At 54.3% G+C, this 19,857-nt stretch overlaps 1 protein-coding gene across 1 annotated transcript in view; it reads right to left on the reverse strand.

Annotated features, from left to right (window-relative positions):
- CNPY1 (canopy FGF signaling regulator 1) overlaps positions 1-16,753 on the reverse strand; it is a gene marked incomplete at both ends in the record, with an annotated part of 52,622 nt that extends 35,869 nt beyond the window's left edge. Inside the window, 2 exons of the mRNA XM_080701511.1 lie at positions 927-1,039; positions 16,651-16,753. Of these exons, the coding sequence (XP_080557637.1) occupies positions 927-1,039; positions 16,651-16,753 (216 nt within the window). The remainder of the gene's footprint in view (positions 1-926; positions 1,040-16,650) is intronic.
- Positions 16,754-19,857: the final 3,104 nt, after the last annotated feature.

Genomic DNA, 19,857 nt, shown 5'->3' on the forward strand with positions numbered 1-19,857 from the left:
GAGAACCTCTGGGGGCAACAGGTCTCAGAGAGGCCTCTGCGCTCCCCACTCTGGGAGTGGAAATTCCTGCCTCATCCATAACTTGGGCCAATTACGCATTCCTTAGGGGTGTTTGTCTGGCCCCCAGGGGTCTTCCTACACCCTACCCCATACTCTCCAGCAGGGATGCCATCACAGGACCACAGAAAACACAGACAGCACCTGCCCACGTTGCTCGAACACAGGACACATGCGAGAGGACAGAGGGAAACCGCGAGAGTCTGCACCAGGCCTGCGCAGCTTGGCGGCTCAGAACCCCGGCGGCTTTCCTACGCCGCACCTCTTAGACTGGACTGAAACGACCTTGATGTTCTGGGTGCTTTACGCCTGGTCGAGGGGACAATGTTCTCTAAAACGTGCTAGAGAGAAGAGCCCACATCTGCAGGGGGAGGACACCATCCGCAGGCCCCTCCGGCTGCTCGGACCTCTCAGTTTCAGCAGCCCCCACCACATCAGATCTTGGGTGAGCCCCCCTGGAGTTGTTTTTGGGCCGGAAGACTCTATCTTTCCCCTCGGCCACGTGTGCAAGCCCGTCCCGGGAGGCGAGGCTTACATCCTGTGCCCCCCATTAGAAACGGCCCCTTCACCTCCTGGGCCCCCTGCTGGCCTGACCCAGGAACCATGGAAGCGCTGTTTTTTATTCTGATGAACAACGGAGCTGAATCGTCTTCCAACTCGACAAGACACAAAATTTAGGTGCTGAGAGAGATACTTCAATTTCAAGCTTAAAGATTACTTTGGGTCCCTCAGGACTCAGAAGCAATTTAGAGCTGATACCCTGAACAAGAGAAAGGTTGGAAGATTAAGACCAACTGCTGTTTGGATAAATGGCTGGTAATTGCCCATGTCCGCAATTATACACTGGCACATCATTTCCTCTCTACCACCTTTCTCCGCTCCTGCGTCCCGTCAGGATTGATTCGGAAGGAGCCCACCTTGGTCTTCTTCTGCCGCGCCCTGGTGACGTCGTACTCCACCTCGTCCATCAAGGCTCTGCATGCTAAACGAGACACAGACAGCGTGGTCAGGGCGCGAGCCACGAGTGAGCGGAGAAAGCAGACCCCGGGGGGCGAGAACACCTCCGCACTCCTGCTCCCGCACGGTGGTGCACAAGGCCTCAGCCTGGAGCTGGGGGCTCCTGTCCTCTGCAGTTGTCAAAGATAATCAATCAAGCATCCTTCTCTTTGTATATCCTTTTGTGCCTGGTGTTTTTTAAAAGCTCACGTTTCACTTTTGCATTTACAATAAGTCATATTTATTTATTTATTTTTGGCAGTACTGGGGATGGGGCATTCTACCTCTGAGTTATACTCCCAGCCCTATATTTTCTTCTTTAATTTGAAACAGGGTCTCACTGAGTTGCAAAGAACCTCACTAAGTAGTAGTTGAGGCTGTCTGAGAACCGTGAGCCTCTTGTCTCAGCCTCCCAAATGCTGTGATTACAAACGTGCGCCACCACGCCCGGCTGCAATATGTCATTTTTTTTTTTTTTTTTTGGTGGTACTGGGGTTCCTGGAAGCCCTTCTACCTCCGGGCTACGCTCCCAGACCTATTTTATATTTTTGAAACAGGGTCTCTTATGCCAGCGCGGCTGGCTTCGAACCTGCGCGATCCTCCTGTCTCCGCCTCCCAAGCACGGGGATTACAAGCGTGCGCCACCACGCCCGGCTCAATATGTCATTTTTAAAGAGTGCGGCCGACGCACAGTCCCTTCTGCCCTTCCTCCCTGGCCTGGGCATTAACTTAAGACCCTTGAGGTGCAGCCCAGGGCTGAGCCCTTGCAAATGGGAAGCAAGCCCCCTCTCCTTCCTACCAGCCTTCTTTGCTCATATGGACACTGACTCGGTTTCCCTCTTGGCTCTGTCTGTGGATGAGAAGCCAACCACAGGGCCGTGGGGGTGTGCTGAGCGGCTGTGAAGGCAGGGCCCACCAGCGGAATGGCTCGGCTGCTACTGAAGGACGCTGGAGCCTCTTAGGCATGGAGTCGCCATCATACAGCCACCTAATCTTCGCGCCCCCGACACATGTGTCTTCCAGTCGCCTCAGAACGTGGCGGCTGGTGGCAAAGTCAGTGTGGCAGGTTGGCAGTGGCCATGGAGGGAGCGGGCACAGAAGGCCAAGAAGATGCTTCCTGCGTCCCTCAGTGGTGTCTCGCTTTGACCTTGTGATGGGCCTCTGCGCCAACCCGTCTCCAGGACGTGGCTGGGAGGGAAGAAAGGCTGGCCTGGCGTCTGTGGCCCAGTGCACACCCGCAGCAGCAGTTCTAGGCCACCCTCTGAGCGCAGGGACTTGGGCTCTGTCCACCAGGCCCGGGAGGCTGCCCTGAGCCTGCCTCTCACAGCCAGTGACCCTTAATCACCCGCCCCCTGTTGCTGAGCGATGTCCAGCGAGAGGCACTGGTCCCTCTGGGCCCGACGCTCCTGCGGAGCAGCCTGTCTCTCTGAGGCCGGGGCATGGAGGTGGCTGGGCCCGTCTCAGAGGTTGGGAGACTCGCTCGGTCCTTGCCGTCCACGCTGCCCGCCATTCCCATGTCCACAGTCCTGGCAGCAAGCACTCCCCTCCACCCCGCGCTGCGAGGCGGGCCTGCACCGCAGTCCTAGAACCGAGCATCTGGAGCCCCTCTGCAGAGCCAGCTAGCCCTCTGTCCCCCTCCCCCTGAGCGTGCACGGCAGCTACTGCTCATCTCAGGCCATCCGTCAGGAGCACGGCGCTCTGAGAGGCGTCAGGTGGAGACTGGCCGCGCTGTGGCCTCCTCCCAGGCAGCGGAGGACAGAGACACTGGGGAGGGCTGTGGCCTGGCCGGGAGGGCGCCGGCGCAGGGCGGTGTGTGGCCAATGCCGGGTGCACGCAGCTATCTTCACCATCCCTTCCCTGCTCCCCTGGACACTTGTCAGTATTCCTGACTGGGGCTAGTGACAAGCTTGGGAGCCCTGTGTCTCCCAGCATCGCCCCACTCTCTTCTGCAGATTCAGGCCTGATGGCAGCCAGGCAGCTCCCCCGGGCCCTCAGGCTGCTTTACCGTGGTTGATCTGGGAACTCTAATGGTGCTTGCCAGGAGGGTGCAGCCCTGGGGCCTTCTGATATCTACATATACTGAGGATGGAAGCCAGGGGCATTCTACCTCCAAGCTACATCCCCAGCCCTATCTTTCTTTTCTTTCTTTTTTTTTTTTTTTTGTGGTACTGGGGATTGAACCCAGGGGCATTCTATCTCCAAGCTATGCCCCCAGCCCTATTTTTTATTCTTTATTTTGAAGCAGGGTCTCATTAAGTTGTGGAGGGTCTCACTAAGTAGCTGAGGCTGGCTGAGAACCTGCAATCCTCCTGTCTCAGCCTCCCAAGTACTGGGATTACAACTGTGCGCCACCACGCCCAGCTCCTATTTTTTATTCTTTATTATATTATTATTTTTTTTTGGTGGTACTGGGATTCCTGAAAACCCTTCTATCTTTGGGTTACACTCCCAGACCTATTATCCTAATATATATATATATATATATATATATATATATTTTTTTTTTTTTTTTTTTTTTTTTTTTTTTAAACAGGGTCTCTTAAGCCAGCGCGGCTGGCTTCGAACCTGCACGATCCTCCTGTCTCTGCCTCCCAAGCTCGGGGATGACAAGCGTGCGCCACCACACCGGACCTTTTATTCTTTATTTTAAAACAGGGTCTTACTGAGTTGCAGAGGGCTTCACCGGGTAGCTGAAGCTGCCCATGAACTGTGATCCTCCTGTCTTTGAGCTACACTCCCAGCCCTTTTTATTCTGAAACAGGGTCTAAGTTGATGATGGTCCTGCTAAGTCACCAAGGTTGGCCTCAAACCTGAAATCCTCTCGTCTTAGCCTCCCAGGCACTGGGATTACAGGAATGCACCATCACTCCCAGCAGGGCTCCTGTTTTAATGCCCTGCTCCCTTCCTCTGAGCCCTGCTCCAGGGGTAACGGGGCAGGCTCCTGGGAGACAGTGGCCGTGTTACTCAGCATCCCCTCATACGGTGAGAGGTGGACATGCTATTGGTCACCATCAGAGGAAGGGACGGCGTCCTGGGGGCTTGGAAGGAGCAGGAGAAGAGGGCGTGCAGGAGGGCAGGGATGGTGTGGTACTGCCACATCCCCGAGGAGGGACTTGACTAGTACTCATGGCCCTTCCAGTCCCGGGGCAGCCTGGGAAGCCTGGCTGTCCAGTGCCAGTGGGACCACTCTGGGGCTGCTGCAGGCTCCATGCTCTGTCCCTGGGCCTGTGTCCCTCTCCTGGCACATTCTGCTCCCTGCCACAGGTATTGAACCCAAGGTGCTTCCAGACCTTAGCCTTGAGGTCCTGAGGAGGGAGCCCAGGGGCTGGTCCAGCCTGTGGCTGGGGCCGCGAGGGCCGTGGAAGAGAGCCCATTCCCCGGCGAGGACCGCGCTCAAGGTCCCCACCATCCGCGAAGGCGCCAGGCTTTAGGCGGGGTGGGTGGGTGGGGACCACGGCGCTGCCATCCCCACGGAGGGGCAGCTCTATGAAGAGAGATCATTTTAAATTTCCGCCCCAGGTCACAGAACAAGCTGACGGAGTCACATCAGCGACCTGGGCTCCAGATTTCTAGTCCGGCATTCATTTAAATGTTAATCTGAAATCTTCACTGAAATCACTGGAGTTTAGGTTTATTAGCGCAGGCGGCAGCCGGAGCCTCCTGGGGCACTGGCGGGTCACGAGGCTGCCAGAGGGCAAGCCCCCGCCCCGCAGGGCCTGCCGGCTCCTTCCCTTCCCCTGGCTCCTTCTTCCTTTCTTAGAAGAGGGTTTGGAAACGGGAAAGAGATGCCAAGGCCAACTAACTCTATGATTCCCTGGGTGGCTCAGAAAATTCTAGAAAATGGTTTATTCTACAGCCACCTAGCACCATTTAGTCTGGGCCATCTCAGATCACCCAGCAAGAGCTGCAGGTGTGTAGAGCCCAACCCTGCAGCAGCGAGGTCACCCAGGCCACCTGGAGTGGGGGCGTATTTATGTCCCCGGAACAGGCGGTGGGTGCTGCAGACCCGCCCGGCTGCTACACACCTGCAGCCACGTCCCGCTAGACGCTATAGACTGCAAATGCTCAGGGGGCACAGGGCCTCCAGGTGCAAGTCACGGCCTGTTCCCGGCGGGAGCTGGCCTGACTGGAGACCCTTGCACCCACACAGGAAGCCTCTGAGGACAGCCGCAGGGTGTACAGGGCCCTGCAGCCTCCCACGGCGGGTACAGCCCGCCACCCCTGGACTACCCACAGCACAGACCTGAGGACTTCCCCTCGAGTCCTTCAGGCCACAAGCTCAGTCCGCAGTCAGGACCACCCGGAGCGGCCACGTACAGGCCCTGGGCTGCGGCTCTGAGGACTTGCCTCGACGTCCGGCCTGGGCCCCAGGTCTGCATGCAAGGAAGTCGCTGTGTCGTGGGACTGTTCTGCCCCCCCTCTCTGTCCCTCACTGGAAAGGACAGCGTTAAGCAGCAGAGGGGACAGGAGCCCAGTGCCTCAGAGGACTTGGCTTATTGCTGGAATTAGCCATGTTCTAGAACTTTCTCTGCCAGGCCCTGGTACCACAGTGGTGGCCGTTCAAAGTGCCCACACGATTCCCACCACCCTGTATGTGTCTCTCACTCCGCTGTGCTCTACAAACTTAACGAGACCCTGTTTCAAAATAAAGAATAGAAATCAGGCTGGGGGTGTAGCTCAGAGGTAGGATGCCCCTGGGTTCCATCCCCAGCACCACACACACAAACAAAAGTTTGAGGCCAACCTGGGTAACTAAGTGATAGCTTGTCTCAAATTTAAAAATAAAAGATGGATCACTGAATTTAGCCTCACAAAGTTGCCTTCATTTGCAGCAGAGTGGTACTGGGGACAGAGTCCAAGGCTCTGGCATGCTAGGCAAGCGCTCGGCCACTGGGCTGCCGCCCCAGCGCTTAGCAGCTTCTTGGGTTCACCTGGTGCGCACCGTGTTGCGTTTGGTGATTCAGCACATAGGTGGGAACCGACTCCCTTTTGTGCGCTGCTACACCGGGGCCCAGAGACAGAGCGGTGAGTTTGCAGGTGGCACGCCCTGCCAAGTTCCAGAAAGCGGGTGTTCCCTGGTTTGGGACCACAGGGACTGCGGGCAGGTTAGAAAGGCACCCGCAGAGCTTGGCCACCCTTCCACCAGGAGGCGCTGTCCCCTGCCGCAGGTCTGGGCCTGGCTGAGCTGGGGAGGGGCTGAGCGGCTGGCTTCAGTCTCACCTGGCCTCTTGGAAGGCTCAGTCCACAGTGCAAGGAGACAGGCGGTGAGAGGCCACGAGGGACAGAGGCCAGCAGAAGCCAGTGGCTGGAGCCCAGACACAGGGAGCCATCTCAGACCCTCCAGCCCAGCCACCGCGCTGGCCCCTGAGCACAGCCTGGTAAAGACCTCACCCAGGGCTCCCTGGCAGAGGAGGGGTCCACGATGGTTTTTTTTGTTTTTGTTTTTGTTTTTTTTTAGCTGTACTGGGGATGGAACCAGGGGCATTCTACCACTGAGCTTCACCCCCAACCTTCTTTTTTATTCTTTATTTTGAAACAGGGTCTCACTGAGTTGCTAAGGGCCTAAGTAGCTGAGGCTGCCTGCGAACTGCGATCCTCTTGTCTCAGCCTCCAGAATGCTGGGATTACAAGCGTGCGCCACCGCGCCCGCCCTGTGATGCTCTCAATGGGGATTTGGGGGTGGGTCACCCAGGACAGATGTCCTTGTCAGAGGACAGGGAGTCTCCTAGGAAGCAGCCACCAGGCCTGTGAATAAGTCAGCACTGCTCAGGTGGAGGGGATGGAGTGTCTCTCTGTAGAGGAAGAGTGCAGGTCCAGGTTGAGGGCAAGAGGAAGCGGGAGCCCTGATCCCTGGAGAGACAAGGAGGGCGGCGGGGCCAAGTGGCCAAGCAGATCCTCTGCAGGACTTGAGGAGGTGAAGTTTGGGGAGGTTTCAGTTTCCAGCTATCCTGTAGGCTGCGGTCAGAGAGAGGGGAGAGGCCCGGGCGTGGAGTCAAGCTGGCTGGCTGGCTGGCTGGCTGGCTCCTGTGTGGGTCCAGCAGGAGGTGGCTTGGGTCATGGTCATGGTGTGGAAGGTCCAGAGAAGTCGATGAACCCAAGAGCACCTGGGAGGCAAATCCAGGCAGGCTGCGACGGATGGATGAACAGGGTGATAGAGCGGGTCCCGCTGGTGCCAACCAGCTGTCACTCCTGTCCCGTTGCAACTTCTCTGTTAATAGAGCGCTACTCAGATGCAGTCACCGGCACCCACACGTGTCGGAGAAACTGGCCGCGGCCCCATTCATCCCACCCAGCGAGGACACACATCCTGCCAAATGCTGGCCGGGATGGGCGTGCGCTGTAGCCATGGTGATGGGACAGAGGACAGGGCTGTTGGCAGCCTTCTGGACAGCTTTCCCCTCTTTTTCAAGGCAGAGATGTGTAGGAACATCTCCACACCTCACCACTGTCTGCAGGTGAGAGCTGGGAGTGTGGCAGCCATCCTGACACCGTGAGGGAATCCTGCAGAATTGATCCCAGCAAGCTGAGCGGGCTGGGGCGGGGGCGGGGAGAAGGAGCGTTGATGACCTTGCCAGGCCTCTGTGGGCCGCTCTGCTTCCTGGCCTCCTGTGTGTGATCGAATCCATTTTCTACATATTATCAGAGCTGTTTTGATTAGAGGTTGTGCTATTTGCTTCTGAAACCGGTATTGATTTTGACAACGTATTAGTTTCCTGGCGCTGCCGTGACAAGTACCACAGACTAGGGACTTGAATGACAAATGTTGTGTTCTCACAGCTCTGGGAGCTGGACTGCTGAGGTCAAGACGTCCAGTCTGGCTCCTCTGAGGCTCTTTTCTTGGCTGGTGGACGCTGTCTTCTCCCTCCCTCATCCTGATGTGACCATCACTCTGACCGTGTGGGTTCCCAATCTCCTTTTCTCAGGACACAAGCTATATTAGACCTCATTATACTTTAATAACTGTGTGTGTGTGTGTGTGTGTGTGTGTGTGTGTGTGTGTGTGTATGGGATTAAACTCAGGGGTATTCTATCTCCGAGCTATAACCTCCAGCCTATCTTATTTATTTTTTGTGAAACCAGGTCTTGATAGGTTGACTGGAATCTCACTACTTGCTGAGGCTGTCCTTGAACCTACAATTCTCCTGTCTCAGCCTCCCAAGTACTAGGATTCCAGGTGTGCATCACCACACCCTACTTAACGATGTTTTTAAAGGCCCCATCTCCAGATACAGCCACAAGGGAGGTTACAGCCTTAACACGTGAAAACTTGGGGTGCACAATTCGACCCTAACAAGCGCTGGGGGCATGCTGGTCTCCACATACCAGGGAGTCCCCAGGTGGGCAAGTGGCCTTGTACACCCCCCTGTAGTGATGCTCGCCCTAGCAGGGGGTGTGGGTAACGCTCTAGCCTCTCCCTGAAGCTGCAGGATGTGCTGGTGGCTCCTAGCCTCACGCCCTCAAGCCCACATCTAGAGATGTGAACCAGTCTTGATTCGCCTGTCAGCTTCTATTTGTGGGGAAAGTGTCCCCGGAGGCCCCGGACGGCTGCCCTGACTGCCCTTGTCCCGGGGCCTGGCCCGCCCGGGTCTGGTAGGGAAAGGCTGTCATATTTGGCGGAGGCAGGCTGACCTCCGCGGCCAGCAAGGGCCGGCCCATTCTTCATAGCGCTTGGCTGCTCTAGCTGAACAGTCAGGGCCACGTTTGCAAGGACATGCCCGGCCGTGAGCCCCGGGACCATCTTACCCTGTGATAGTCAGAGCTCTGGGCAGTGATTCAGGGAGGCAGCAGGTGGGAGAGGGGGAGGCTGGGAAGGGGAGGCTCCGCCAGCTGGTGCGGACAAAGCCAGACCCAAGGCTCAGCAAATAGCGGCAGGCCACACATCCCTTCAGCATATCACCACGGCAACCCATCCGAGGGAGGGACTCCCCATTGAGCTTTAACCCAAATTATATTTTCCAAGTCTAAACTCAGAGCCGCTGTGAAAAGAGGAACTCGTTTTCACAAGTTTAAGATGCTCTGGCCGCGAGTCAAGGAGGAGGACGGATGACGGACGGAAAGGGCAGACGCTCTCGCCCGACGCTCTGAGAGGGAAGGGGCGAGCCCCGGTGGCGCAGAACACAGACGGCAGCCAGCCCCTTCCAGGTTCTTTCAGGAGAGAGATTAGGATCTGGCGCTGAAGGGTCTGGTTCCCAGGGATGTTCTAGTTTCGCTTGATCCGTTCACCTCCAGGCTTAGCTATCTTAAGGGTAATGCTCAGGGTAAGGGCTTCATGTTGTCTGGGGAGAGAGGAGGAGGAGGAGGAAGAGGAGGAGGAGGAGGAAGAGGAGGAGGAGGAGGAGGAGGAGGAGGAGGAGGAGGAGGAGGAGGAGGAGGAGGAGGACGTGCGGGTACGCTGTCAGAAAGGCAGACGCATACACAGCAGAAAGATTTCTGATACCAACCAACAAAGAAAAAAGGATCTCCGATTGACCCTCCGGCAGCCAGAAATCCAGTCAGCCCAAGTTTACCCTTTAAAGTCTCACTTTTAATCCCTTTTCATTTATCTCTCATTTGATGGCTCCTTGAAAGTTTTTGTTCCAAGTTTCTTTCTTTTTATTCTTTTGTGGAACTGGGAATTGAACTCAGAGGCTTTCTATCTCTGAGTTACTTCTCCAGCCCTATTTTTTTTTTTATTTTGAAATAGAATCTCAGTAAGTTACAGAGGCCCTTGCTAAGCTGCTGAGGCTAGCCTAAAAACCTATGATCCTTCTGTCTCTGCCTCCAAAATACTGGGATTACAATGGTGCGCCACCACACTCCGCTTTCAGTTTTCTTGAGTGCTAAAATTTTCTTCTATAAAATATTTGACAATAAGCTGGACTTGCTGATGCATGCCTGCAATCCCAATACTTGGAAGGCTAAGACAAGGATCATAGGTTCAAGGCTACCTCAGCAGACTCTGTTTCAAAATAAAAAGGGTTGGGTTATAGCTCATAGGTAGAATGTTCCTGGGTTCAATTCCCAGTGTGTGTGTGTGTGTGTGTGTGTGTGTGTGTGTGTGTGTGTGTGTGTAGTGGGTATATATATGTATTACATTAAGAAAAGTGTGTATCTATGTAGTGGGCATATATATACATACATACATACATATATACATATACATATACATATACATATACATATACATATATATATATATATATATATATATATATATATATATCTCACATTAAGATCGAGGTACCGGGCAGGCTCTTTCAGTGTTGGCTCCTGTCCACGGAGTCCTCCTTGGTTAAAACCAGCCGTTCTATGATCCAGGCACTCCGGGGCAGCACCACAAAGGCCCCAGGGAGCTGCATAGCTGCTTCCACGGCGTGCCTCCTGCGCACGGACGCCGCCACGGACTCCGGGAAGGCACTGCACTTCTCATCCACATGGCTGTGCCCAAGATTGAAAAGCTGGTGTCTCCAGGCCCCCTAGCCCAGCTGCCTCCTTGAAGGACTTCACCTGCTCCCCATCCAAAGGCCCCTCCCCTGGGTGCTCCCGTGGCCGGGCTAGCTTCACTCGGCCACCTCCCTGGATGCTCACAACACCCCGGGAGCGAGCACCGCCGTCCCTGCGTCACACACAGGCACAGGGAGTCCAAGCAATTTGCTTTTGGGAGTTGGGCTCACGTAGGTCTGTGTGAGAGTGGGAGCCCTGGGGCCGCAGAGAGGCTGCGGGAAGGAGGCTGAGGTGACCCAGGGAGATGATGCTCAGGGTCCGTGTCCAACACACAGGGACAGAGGAGTCCCAGATCTCGCCACAATCTGGTCTCTAAACCAGAAGCCCTGCCTGGGAAGGAGCAGGCGGGCAGAGCTCCGGAGCCCTGCAGCCTCTCCAGAAAGGCCACTCCACAGCTCCAGGCTGTGAAAACAACACCCTGTCTGTGTCCGGGGTGGCTTCTACCCCGGGTCTCCAGAAAGTTCCCTCTTTGGAGAAGACTATCCAAATCGCCTACTTCCGGATGAACTTGTTAAAGCATTTTTAGTATAATAAAAACATTAGATCCATTCCTAGCAGGGGGTGGTTGTCACTAAATCAATACCCTGTGGGTCCATCACGCTGAGGGCTGCCGTGCAAGACGGCGAAGGCAGAGCCTTCTGCAGAGTGACTGGGGTGGTCATAGACACAGACGCCGCTGCAGGGGGAGGGCGAGCCTCTGCCGGTGCTGCAGGCGTTCCCAGGAAGAGGAGGAGGGCTGCGGCGGTGCCCTCCCTGAGGTTCACCTGCCAGGTGACACTGTTAGTGGGGACAGGGCGTCTCGGGACCTTCTGTAGTGCTCGCATGCAGCAGTGCCGCTTGGTCACCCTAGGGAGTCACAGGGACCTAAGGAAAGGGTGGAGAGGGTGTGGCAGAAAAGAATCCCTCAAGGAGCCCCAGGCCAGCGCAGGGAGGGGCCCCGCAGGCAGGAGGCAGCAGGGCCTCCAGAAGACAGGTTTGGGGGATGCTCAGTCTCCCAAGGAGTCTGTTACTACAGGAGAGAGAACAGGCCTGGGAAGACCGGCACACCAGGGTACCCAGGAGACTTCCTGCGAAGCGGTTCATATCTGCGTGTGTATGTATGCGAGCACACACAGAACGCATACGCAGCACCTCCCCACGCGCGTACACTTTGCACACATGCTCACATATGTTCACACGCTCTGTGGGCAGCAGCTGGGGCAGAATCAAGTGTGCCACGAGACATGGGCAGGAGCACAGAGCTCGGCGGGAGGTGTCTCGGGAGACTGGGGACCCAGGACCTCGGAGCCCACAGAAACAGCTGGGTGAGGGGCGAGAGTCTGGGGTCTAAGTCAGAGTGTTCAAGAGCCGTGGGGGAAGCAGAGCGAACTGGAAGGGGAGGGCACGGGCAAGATGCCAGCGGGCAGCGGGTGGCGCCCGGAGGACGCAGACAGTCCACTGAAGACATGCCAGGACCATGGCCGCGAGACTGACGTGGGAAAATAGCGCATTTCCTGTGTGCGCACGAACTAGACAACAGGAAGGAAGAAAAGACTGCGCTCACACAGGAAGGACCACGAGCCAGAAACAAAACCCACGGGGCCGGGGTTTTATTGAGACCACTGCGTGTGACGTAGGTGGGCACGTGTCTTCTGCACACGTCCAGCCCCATGCAGAGAGCAGCGCCGCGGGAGCCCTGAAGTGACGTGGGCTCTGAGTGCGAGCGACGCACAGGTGCAGGGCACCCACTAACCAACGGACCGCGGGCGGGAGGGGCGCTCGCATGTGTGAACCCTGCCCTGCCACTCGAGCGTGACGTGAGCTGAAACTGCTCTGAAAAATAGCGCATTTAAAAGAAAAGAAAAAAAAAAAAAGCTGGCGTGGTGGGGCACGCTTGTAATCCCCGCACTTGGGAGGCTGAGACAGGAGGATCACACAGGTTCGAAGCCACTTAGTGAGGCTCTCAGCAACTTAATGAGACCCTGTTTCCAAATAAAGTATAAAAAGAATAGGTCTGGGAGTGTAGCCCAGAGGTAGAAAAGCCTCTGGGTTCCACCCCCCAGTTCTACGAGAAAGAAAGAAAGAAAGAAAGAAAGAAAGAAAGAAAGAAAGAAAGAAAGAAAGAAAGAAGGAAGAAAAAGAAAGAAAGAAAGAAAGAAAGAAAGAAAGAAAGAAAGAAAGAAAGAAAGAAATTTAAACAGGCTGGGCGTGGTGGTGTACGCTTGTAATCCCAGTACTTAGGAGGCTGAGACAGGAGGATCTCAGGTCCGAGGACAGCCTCAGCAAGTAGTGAGACTCTCATTAACCTCGCAAGACCCCTTTTTAAAAATAAAAATAAAATAGTGCTAAGAGTGCAGCTTGGAGCTAAAATGCTGCTGGGCTCAATCCCCAGTACCACAAAAAATAAAGAAATAAAGGGAAAACCAGGCTGCTTTTCTACTTCTGGAAATGGACCATTCCAGACTCTTTAACGCGGCCTCTTCCTAATCTGTACTCCTACTTTACTAAGCAAGCCTCGTATATTCCTCTAAAAATAAAAGGAAAAGAACATACCAGACTGCAACCAAGAAAACTTTTAACTTCACTGGAAGATGGTGCAAAGATTATAATAATTTGTACTTGGGTAGAAAGACTAAACATTAGAAGACATAAATTCTCTGTAAATTAATCTATGTGCATTCAATGAGCTCACAATAAAAATAAGGATTTAAAAATAATTCTTTGAAAAATAATTTAAAAGTTAATAAAATTTTTGGTGATATATTAAAATGAAATCAAAGTCTGGGACATAGCTCAGGGCAGAGTGTTTGCTTAGCATGAGGCCCTGGGTTCAATCACGGCACTAAAACCAAAACAAAAAACAAACATAAAAATACACACATATATACAATAAAACTATTATGAAAAAATATGATATTGAGAAAAAGATCAATAGATAATGGTTGAACAGTACCAGAGTCCAGCAGGAGACCCTGATACCCATGGGAATTGATGGTAATAGCCTCAATTTCTGGCGTAACTCTTAATGCCAGATTTAATTCCAGGTAGAACAGAACTATTTTAAAAGGTGATCTTTAGGTGCCTGGTAAGTGGCCAACTGAGCCAGGGGGATCACAGGTTCATGGTCAGCACATGGTAACTTAATGAGACCTTTTTTCAAAGGTCTCATTGTCGCGGTCCGTGGACAGCCTCAGCTACTTAGTGAGGCCCTCTGCAACTCAGTGAGACCCGGTTTCAAAATAAAGAATAAAAAATAGGGCAGGGGGTGTAGCTCAGAGGTCAAATGCCCCTGGGTTCCATCCCCAGACCTGCAAAAAAAAAATAATAAAAATAAAAAATAAAAAAATAAAAATCTATAGCAAAAATTACCATTGACACCGGGCGTGGTGGCGCACGCTTGTAATCCCCGCGCTTGGGAGGCGGAGACAGGAGGATCGTGCAGGTTTGAAGCCAGCCACGCGTGTGCTGGCTTAAGAGACTCTGTTTCCAAATAAAAAAGTATAAAAATAGGGCTGGGAGTGTAGCCCGGAGGTACTGGAGAAACCCCAGTACCACACACACACACACAAAAAAAAATTACCATTGACAAATTCAAAAGATAAATAGAAAACTTGTAATACCTATGGGAAAAGCTCCTCAAATTTTGCCCAAAAGTCTCTTATAAAACATCAAAGAAAAAAATAACAGCCTAATAGAGAAATGAGAAGACAGGCTATTCTTAGAATAAGGAATAACAAGTAGTCATTAGGTAGATAAGAATATGTCCACTCTTACTCATAGTTAAGAAATGAAAATTAAATGAAGCCACCATTTTCACTTGGATTGGCAAAGATTTAAAATACATGAAGTCAAGCAAGGATTATGCAAACTGCCATATACCGAGTTTTTGATATGTGAACTGGTACTGAACTTGAAAAATTCACAAAACTGCTCAGAAAAGATCTCCAAGACCCTGTTAGTGAAAAATACAAGTTAAAGAAGTCTAAGCCAGGCATGGTGGCTAAAGCCTGTAATCCCAGTACTTAGGAAGCTGAGACAAGAGGATCACAGGTTCTAGAACAACCTCAGCCACTTAGCAAGACCCGTTTAAATAAAATTAAAAATATCCAGGTGTGGTGGAACGCACTTGTAATCGCAGTACTTGGGGGACTGAGAAAGGAAGGTTGCAGGTTTGAGATCAGCCTCAGCGATGCAGAAAGACCCTGCTTCAAACAAAACAAACAAAACAAAACATTTAACAAGGGCTGGCTCAGAGGCAGAATGTCTCTGGGTTTTGTTCCCAGTACCATAAATAAATAAATAAAATAGGGCTGGGGTGTAGTTCAAAGGTAGAAGGCCTCTGGGTTCAATCCTCAGTGTATCTCTCTCTCTCTCTCTCTCTCGTTCTATGTATAGCATATACTTAAAAAGAAAATGAAACCCTCATCTCAGAGTTTACTAGTAGGAGAATGACTACTACAAACAGACAAAGCAAAAACCAGGCGTGGTGGTGCATGCTCATAATTCCAGAACTTGGGAGGCTGAGACAGGAGGATCATAGGTTCATGGCCAGCCTCAACTACTTAGCAAGGTCCTCCACAACTTAGTGAGACCCTGTTTCAAATTTTAAAAAGTTAAAAAAAGGGCTGAGGGTGTAGCTCAGAGGCAGAATGCCCCTGGGTTCAATTCCCAGTACCAAAACACAAAACAAACAAGCCCAGTAAATAAGAAGTATTGGTGAGGGCGTAGGGGCGTCAGGGTGCGGGAGCAGGCCCAGTGTGGCTGCAGGCGCTCAGACCAGGCTGGTCCCGAGGCCATGGCTGCTCATCCAGGTTCCTGGAGAGCTGCAGCTCAGGCATCCTCCCGGTCACGGGTCCCCTGACCTTGCACCCGCGGAGCCTTCTTTTAGCACTCAATCACTGACGCATCAGACGCCATTGCAGGCTCCACTGTAGAGGAGCCCAGAGGTCAGTGGGGAGCAGGGAGGTCCATGGTCCCCTGGGGCTTGGGGTCAAGCCCGGGAGAGGCTGGGCCCAAGGAGATGTGCACCTGCATCTGAGCAGGAGCTTTCAGGCACTGGGTCAAGGCAGGACCAACTGGGGTGTGTTTTGGGTGCAGGCTCCCTCTGCTCAGGGGGGCCTGCTGATGGCAGTCGTGGGTAGATGGGGACTGACTCCAAGGGGCTATGGGGAAGAGGCTTGGCTGGCATATAAGTGAGAAGATGGCCCCAGGAAGAGCCCTGACCCATGCCTCCACCCCTGGCCCCACGCTCTCCTCGTCAGCCTGTTCTCTTCTTCAATCCCCTCCCTACCAGCTTCCAGGAGGGACCCTTGGCTCCAACTGTCCTCATGGGTGCATTCATCCACACGGCACATCTGCACCTGCTCCCTTTCTGTCCCCCTTCTGGTCCCTGAGCCAGGCTGAGAAGCCGGCACCGTCAGCAAATAAGCCCTCAGCCTCCCTGACAGTGCTCACACAGGCCTACTGACGGCCCGAGCCAGAGACCCACGACCATTCTGTGGGGACCTCAGACGTGCAGAGCAGCTGGCAAAGAGCATCACCATGACCCAAGGCTTGGCCAAGCCTGTGGCCACCCAGACGCATCTGGAAGCTGCCTGTCCCAGGGCTTGCCTCCTCTTCAGTGTGCAGCCCCCATCACGGCCAGGCGACCCCAAGGACGGGCATTCTTCGTCGTCCATGGCTCTTGTTAAGGATGCCCTGGCTCACTGGGGAGCTATGGGCCTGTTTTGCCTCTGGCCCTTGAACAACACAGCCACCTGGCAATGCTGTAAGTCCCAAGGCAGCTCACCCGGAGCACCTGAGTGCAGGTCTTCAAAGCAACCCTAATCGACTGCTGGTGCCCTGTTCCAACACACGGGAAGCCATCCTGTGCTTTCTCTGACTCCACAGCTCAGCCAGTGCCCAAGTCTACTCCAAATAAGGCTCAGGGTGGTGGCATGGCCCCAGGTCCCCAGCCAGGCTAGGCAGAGGCAGGGTTGGAGCCCAGCAAGATGCTGTAACAGCTACCAGCCAGCTCTGGCTGGGGGGCCCACTGACCGAAGCCGAGTGGGGCAGCCCAGGGCTTCTCCTCGGGTACCGGGGAACCAGGGCGACAGGGAAAGGGTCTGCGGAGGGCTGGGGAGGGTGTACACTCACCTCCGCAGAGCACGTAGGGCTCCTGGGAGCTGCGGGCCTGCGTGGGCCCCGGCAACAGCAGGAACAGGACCAGCAGGGCTGCGGACAGCAGGGCTGGCCCCATTGCGTCTTCACACAGTGCCTGCACCTGCTCTCTGCTGCACACATGCAAAGGGCCCCCGAGGAGGCCCAGGGCCCGCCCTGCAGGTGCTGCCTGAAGCTGGGCCCCGCCCCATCCCTGCCCAGTGCCCCACTCCTGGAACGCCCACCGCTTTCCACACCGCCTGCCAGGCTCTGCTTCCCCACTCCCTCACCTACATTCCAGCCCAGCGCAGGTCCTCCTACCCCTTCCCCGGTGCACCCACCCCAGGTCCTGCCATCATCCGAAGCAGCACCCACCAGCTGGCCACTACCCAGCCCCACCCTGGCCCCACATTGGGCCCACCCACAGCCAGGTCCGGTCCCCATTTCCACCTGAGATTACTCCCCACCCAGTCCCCATCTGTTCTGGTAGACACACGGAGCCTGTCCTCGCCCTGCAGGCATGGTTGTGAGCTCCCAGGTTGTGTGTGTGGTGGGGGACGGGCCTGGAAGTCCTGAGAGCTTCCTGCAGTGGTCACGCCCACAGGCCTCTGTGCCCCAGCCCTTCTCCTCTTGGAGATCTGTCCACACACCCTGCTCTTCAACCCCCATATTCCCTCCATAGCCCCCCACTCCCTCAGCATAGACAGGGAAAGGAGACCCCTTACAATCAGCAGGGTCCCTGCCTCCAACAGGCTGCTGCTGAGAATCGGCCCCTCTGTTGGGGGCACCCTGCACACCCTGCAGACAGGAGCAGGCCTCCAAGAGGGTGGCCAGAGGGCGAGGAAGACACACGGGAGGAGCCAGCAAGCATCACAGATGATGAGAGCTGTCCATCACCTGGAGAAGGCGCCTTCCGAGGCCAAAAGGGGCGGCTGGGAAGGAGCCCGAGGCCAACTGGAGGTGTGGATGTGCCTGCATGCTCTGGCATATATGTGCAACCTCATCTGTCCCCTGAGAGCCTGGGAGCAGGGACACCCGCAGTGGCAAGGTAAACACCCAGCTTGGCTTCCAAACACAGTGTGCTCTGCACAAGACTCCAGGCAGCAGGGTGTGACGCGCACACCTACGATCACAGGACTTGGGAGGGTGAGACATGAGAGTCATGGGTTCAAAGCCAGCCTCAGCAACGTAGAGAGGCTCTCAACACCCTAGTGAGATCCTATTTCCAAATAAGAAATATAATTCAGGCTGGGGATGTAGCTCGGAGGTAGTATGCCTCTGAGTTCAACCCCCGTACCATAAATAAATTAATTAATTAAAAAGGGGAAAGAAAGTCGGGTGTGGTGGTGCACACTTGTAATCGCAGTACTTGGGAGGTTGAGACAGGAGGATTGCAGGTTTGCGGCCAGCCTCAGCTACTTAGTGAGGCCTCTGCAACTTAACTGTTTCAAGTTAAAGAATAAAAAATTGGGCTGGAGTGTAGCTCGGAGGTAGAATGTCCCTGGGTTCAACCTCCCACACCAAAATAAATAAATAAATAAATAAATAAATAAACAAACAAACAAACAAACAAACAAAAAGGGAAAAGAGGAGAAGTGTGTGTGTGTGTGTGTGTGTGTGTGTGTGTGTGTGTGTGTGCATGCGTGCTACTGGAAATTGAAGCAGGGGGTTCTACCTCTAAGCTATACCCTCAGACTGCCCCTCTTTTATTTTGTTTGTTTGTTTGTTTGTTTTTGTATGTAGTGCTAGGGATTGAACCCAGGGGCATTCTACCTCTGAGCTACACCCCCAGCCTGTTTTGTTTTTTGTTTTTGTTTTTTTGAGACAGGGTCTCAGTAAGTTGTGGAGAGCCTAAGTAGCTGAGGCTGGCCATGAACCCGGATCCTCCTGTCTCAGCCTCCTCAGTACTGGAATTACAAGCATGCACCACCACGCCTGGGGGCCCCCCTTTTATTTTGAAACAGGGTCTCAATAAGTTACCCTGCTTTGGCCTTGAACCTGTATCCTCCTGTTTCAGTCTTCTAAGTACTCGGATTAAGGTGCGAGCCACCTCGCCTGTGGAAAGGGGAGTTTCTTTATGTATTCAACAGGATGATTTCAAAAGAGGTTTTTAGGTTAAAAATCAACGATTCCAGCCAGCATGCCCGGCGAGGACGCCACTCTCCGTGTGGCGTGAAGTAGCTCGGGAGGCGGGGAGGTGTTCAGACCCGCCTCCTCGGAGTAGAAACCCCGATGGCCGTGGACTCCGGTGTCACCGGAGCTTGGCTTCCGTCCTTCGTTCTTGAGAGAGGACTCTTCGTCCTTAGAAACTCTTAAGCCATGAGATTGCGTTACTGTTCATGGTTCCCCTGGCAGCTCAGGACAGAACGGTCTCAGCGCCCTCACGAGTTCAGGAGGGCTGGTCACTAACAAACCCAGCCATGCGTGTGGCCAGGGTCTTTGGGCCGGGTTGCCTGCATCCAGGTCCCATCTGCATCCATATCGTCGGCCTCCTATTGGCTCTGTTCTCTGGAGAGCCCCAACTGAGGTCAAGGGGTAAGGACATCACGCTGGCGTGGTGGCCCTCGCAATGGCAAGGTCACGGCCAGCCTCAGCCACTTAGCTGGGAGGCTGAGATAGGAGGATGGCAAGGTCACGGCCAGCCTCAGCAACTTAGCTGGGACTGAGATAGGAGGATAGCAAGGTCACGGCCAGCCTCAGCAACTTAGCGAGGCCCTGAGCTGGGGGTGTAGCTCAGAGCTAGAAGACCCCTGGGCCCAAATATAAAGACATATCTTGTGCTGCCTTGCCCAGAGTGAGTTGCAAACACTACTGATGGATTCGGGACAGTGCTGATGTATCCAGCTGAGTCAGGGTGGTGTTCATTTGGGAATAAAGGAAGCTTCTCAGGAGCCTGCCCGGGGATCTCTGGGCCTAGGTTTTGCTCAATGGCGAAGGCAAGCTGAGGAGCGAGGACTTGGGACCACATCCCGGTTCCAGAAAAGCTGTGTGAAGCTGGAGGAGGGCGAGGGGCAGGGCGGGGTGCTGGAGGGAAGGCCTGGTCCACACCTCCCGTGCCAGGCAGCCTGCACAACCTGGCCAGGCCCAGTCTGGGTCTGTGGTGTGCCGATGCGTATCCTGCAGGTGTGTGTGGGTTTCTGGGAAGAGGTGCACTGCAGGTGTGAATTTCTAAGCCAAAGACTGGGGTGCCTTCCCTGCTTCTAT

Source organism: Muscardinus avellanarius, assembly GCF_963383645.1.
Source record: "Muscardinus avellanarius genome assembly, chromosome: 9".
Classification (NCBI taxonomy): Eukaryota; Metazoa; Chordata; class Mammalia; order Rodentia; family Gliridae; genus Muscardinus; species Muscardinus avellanarius.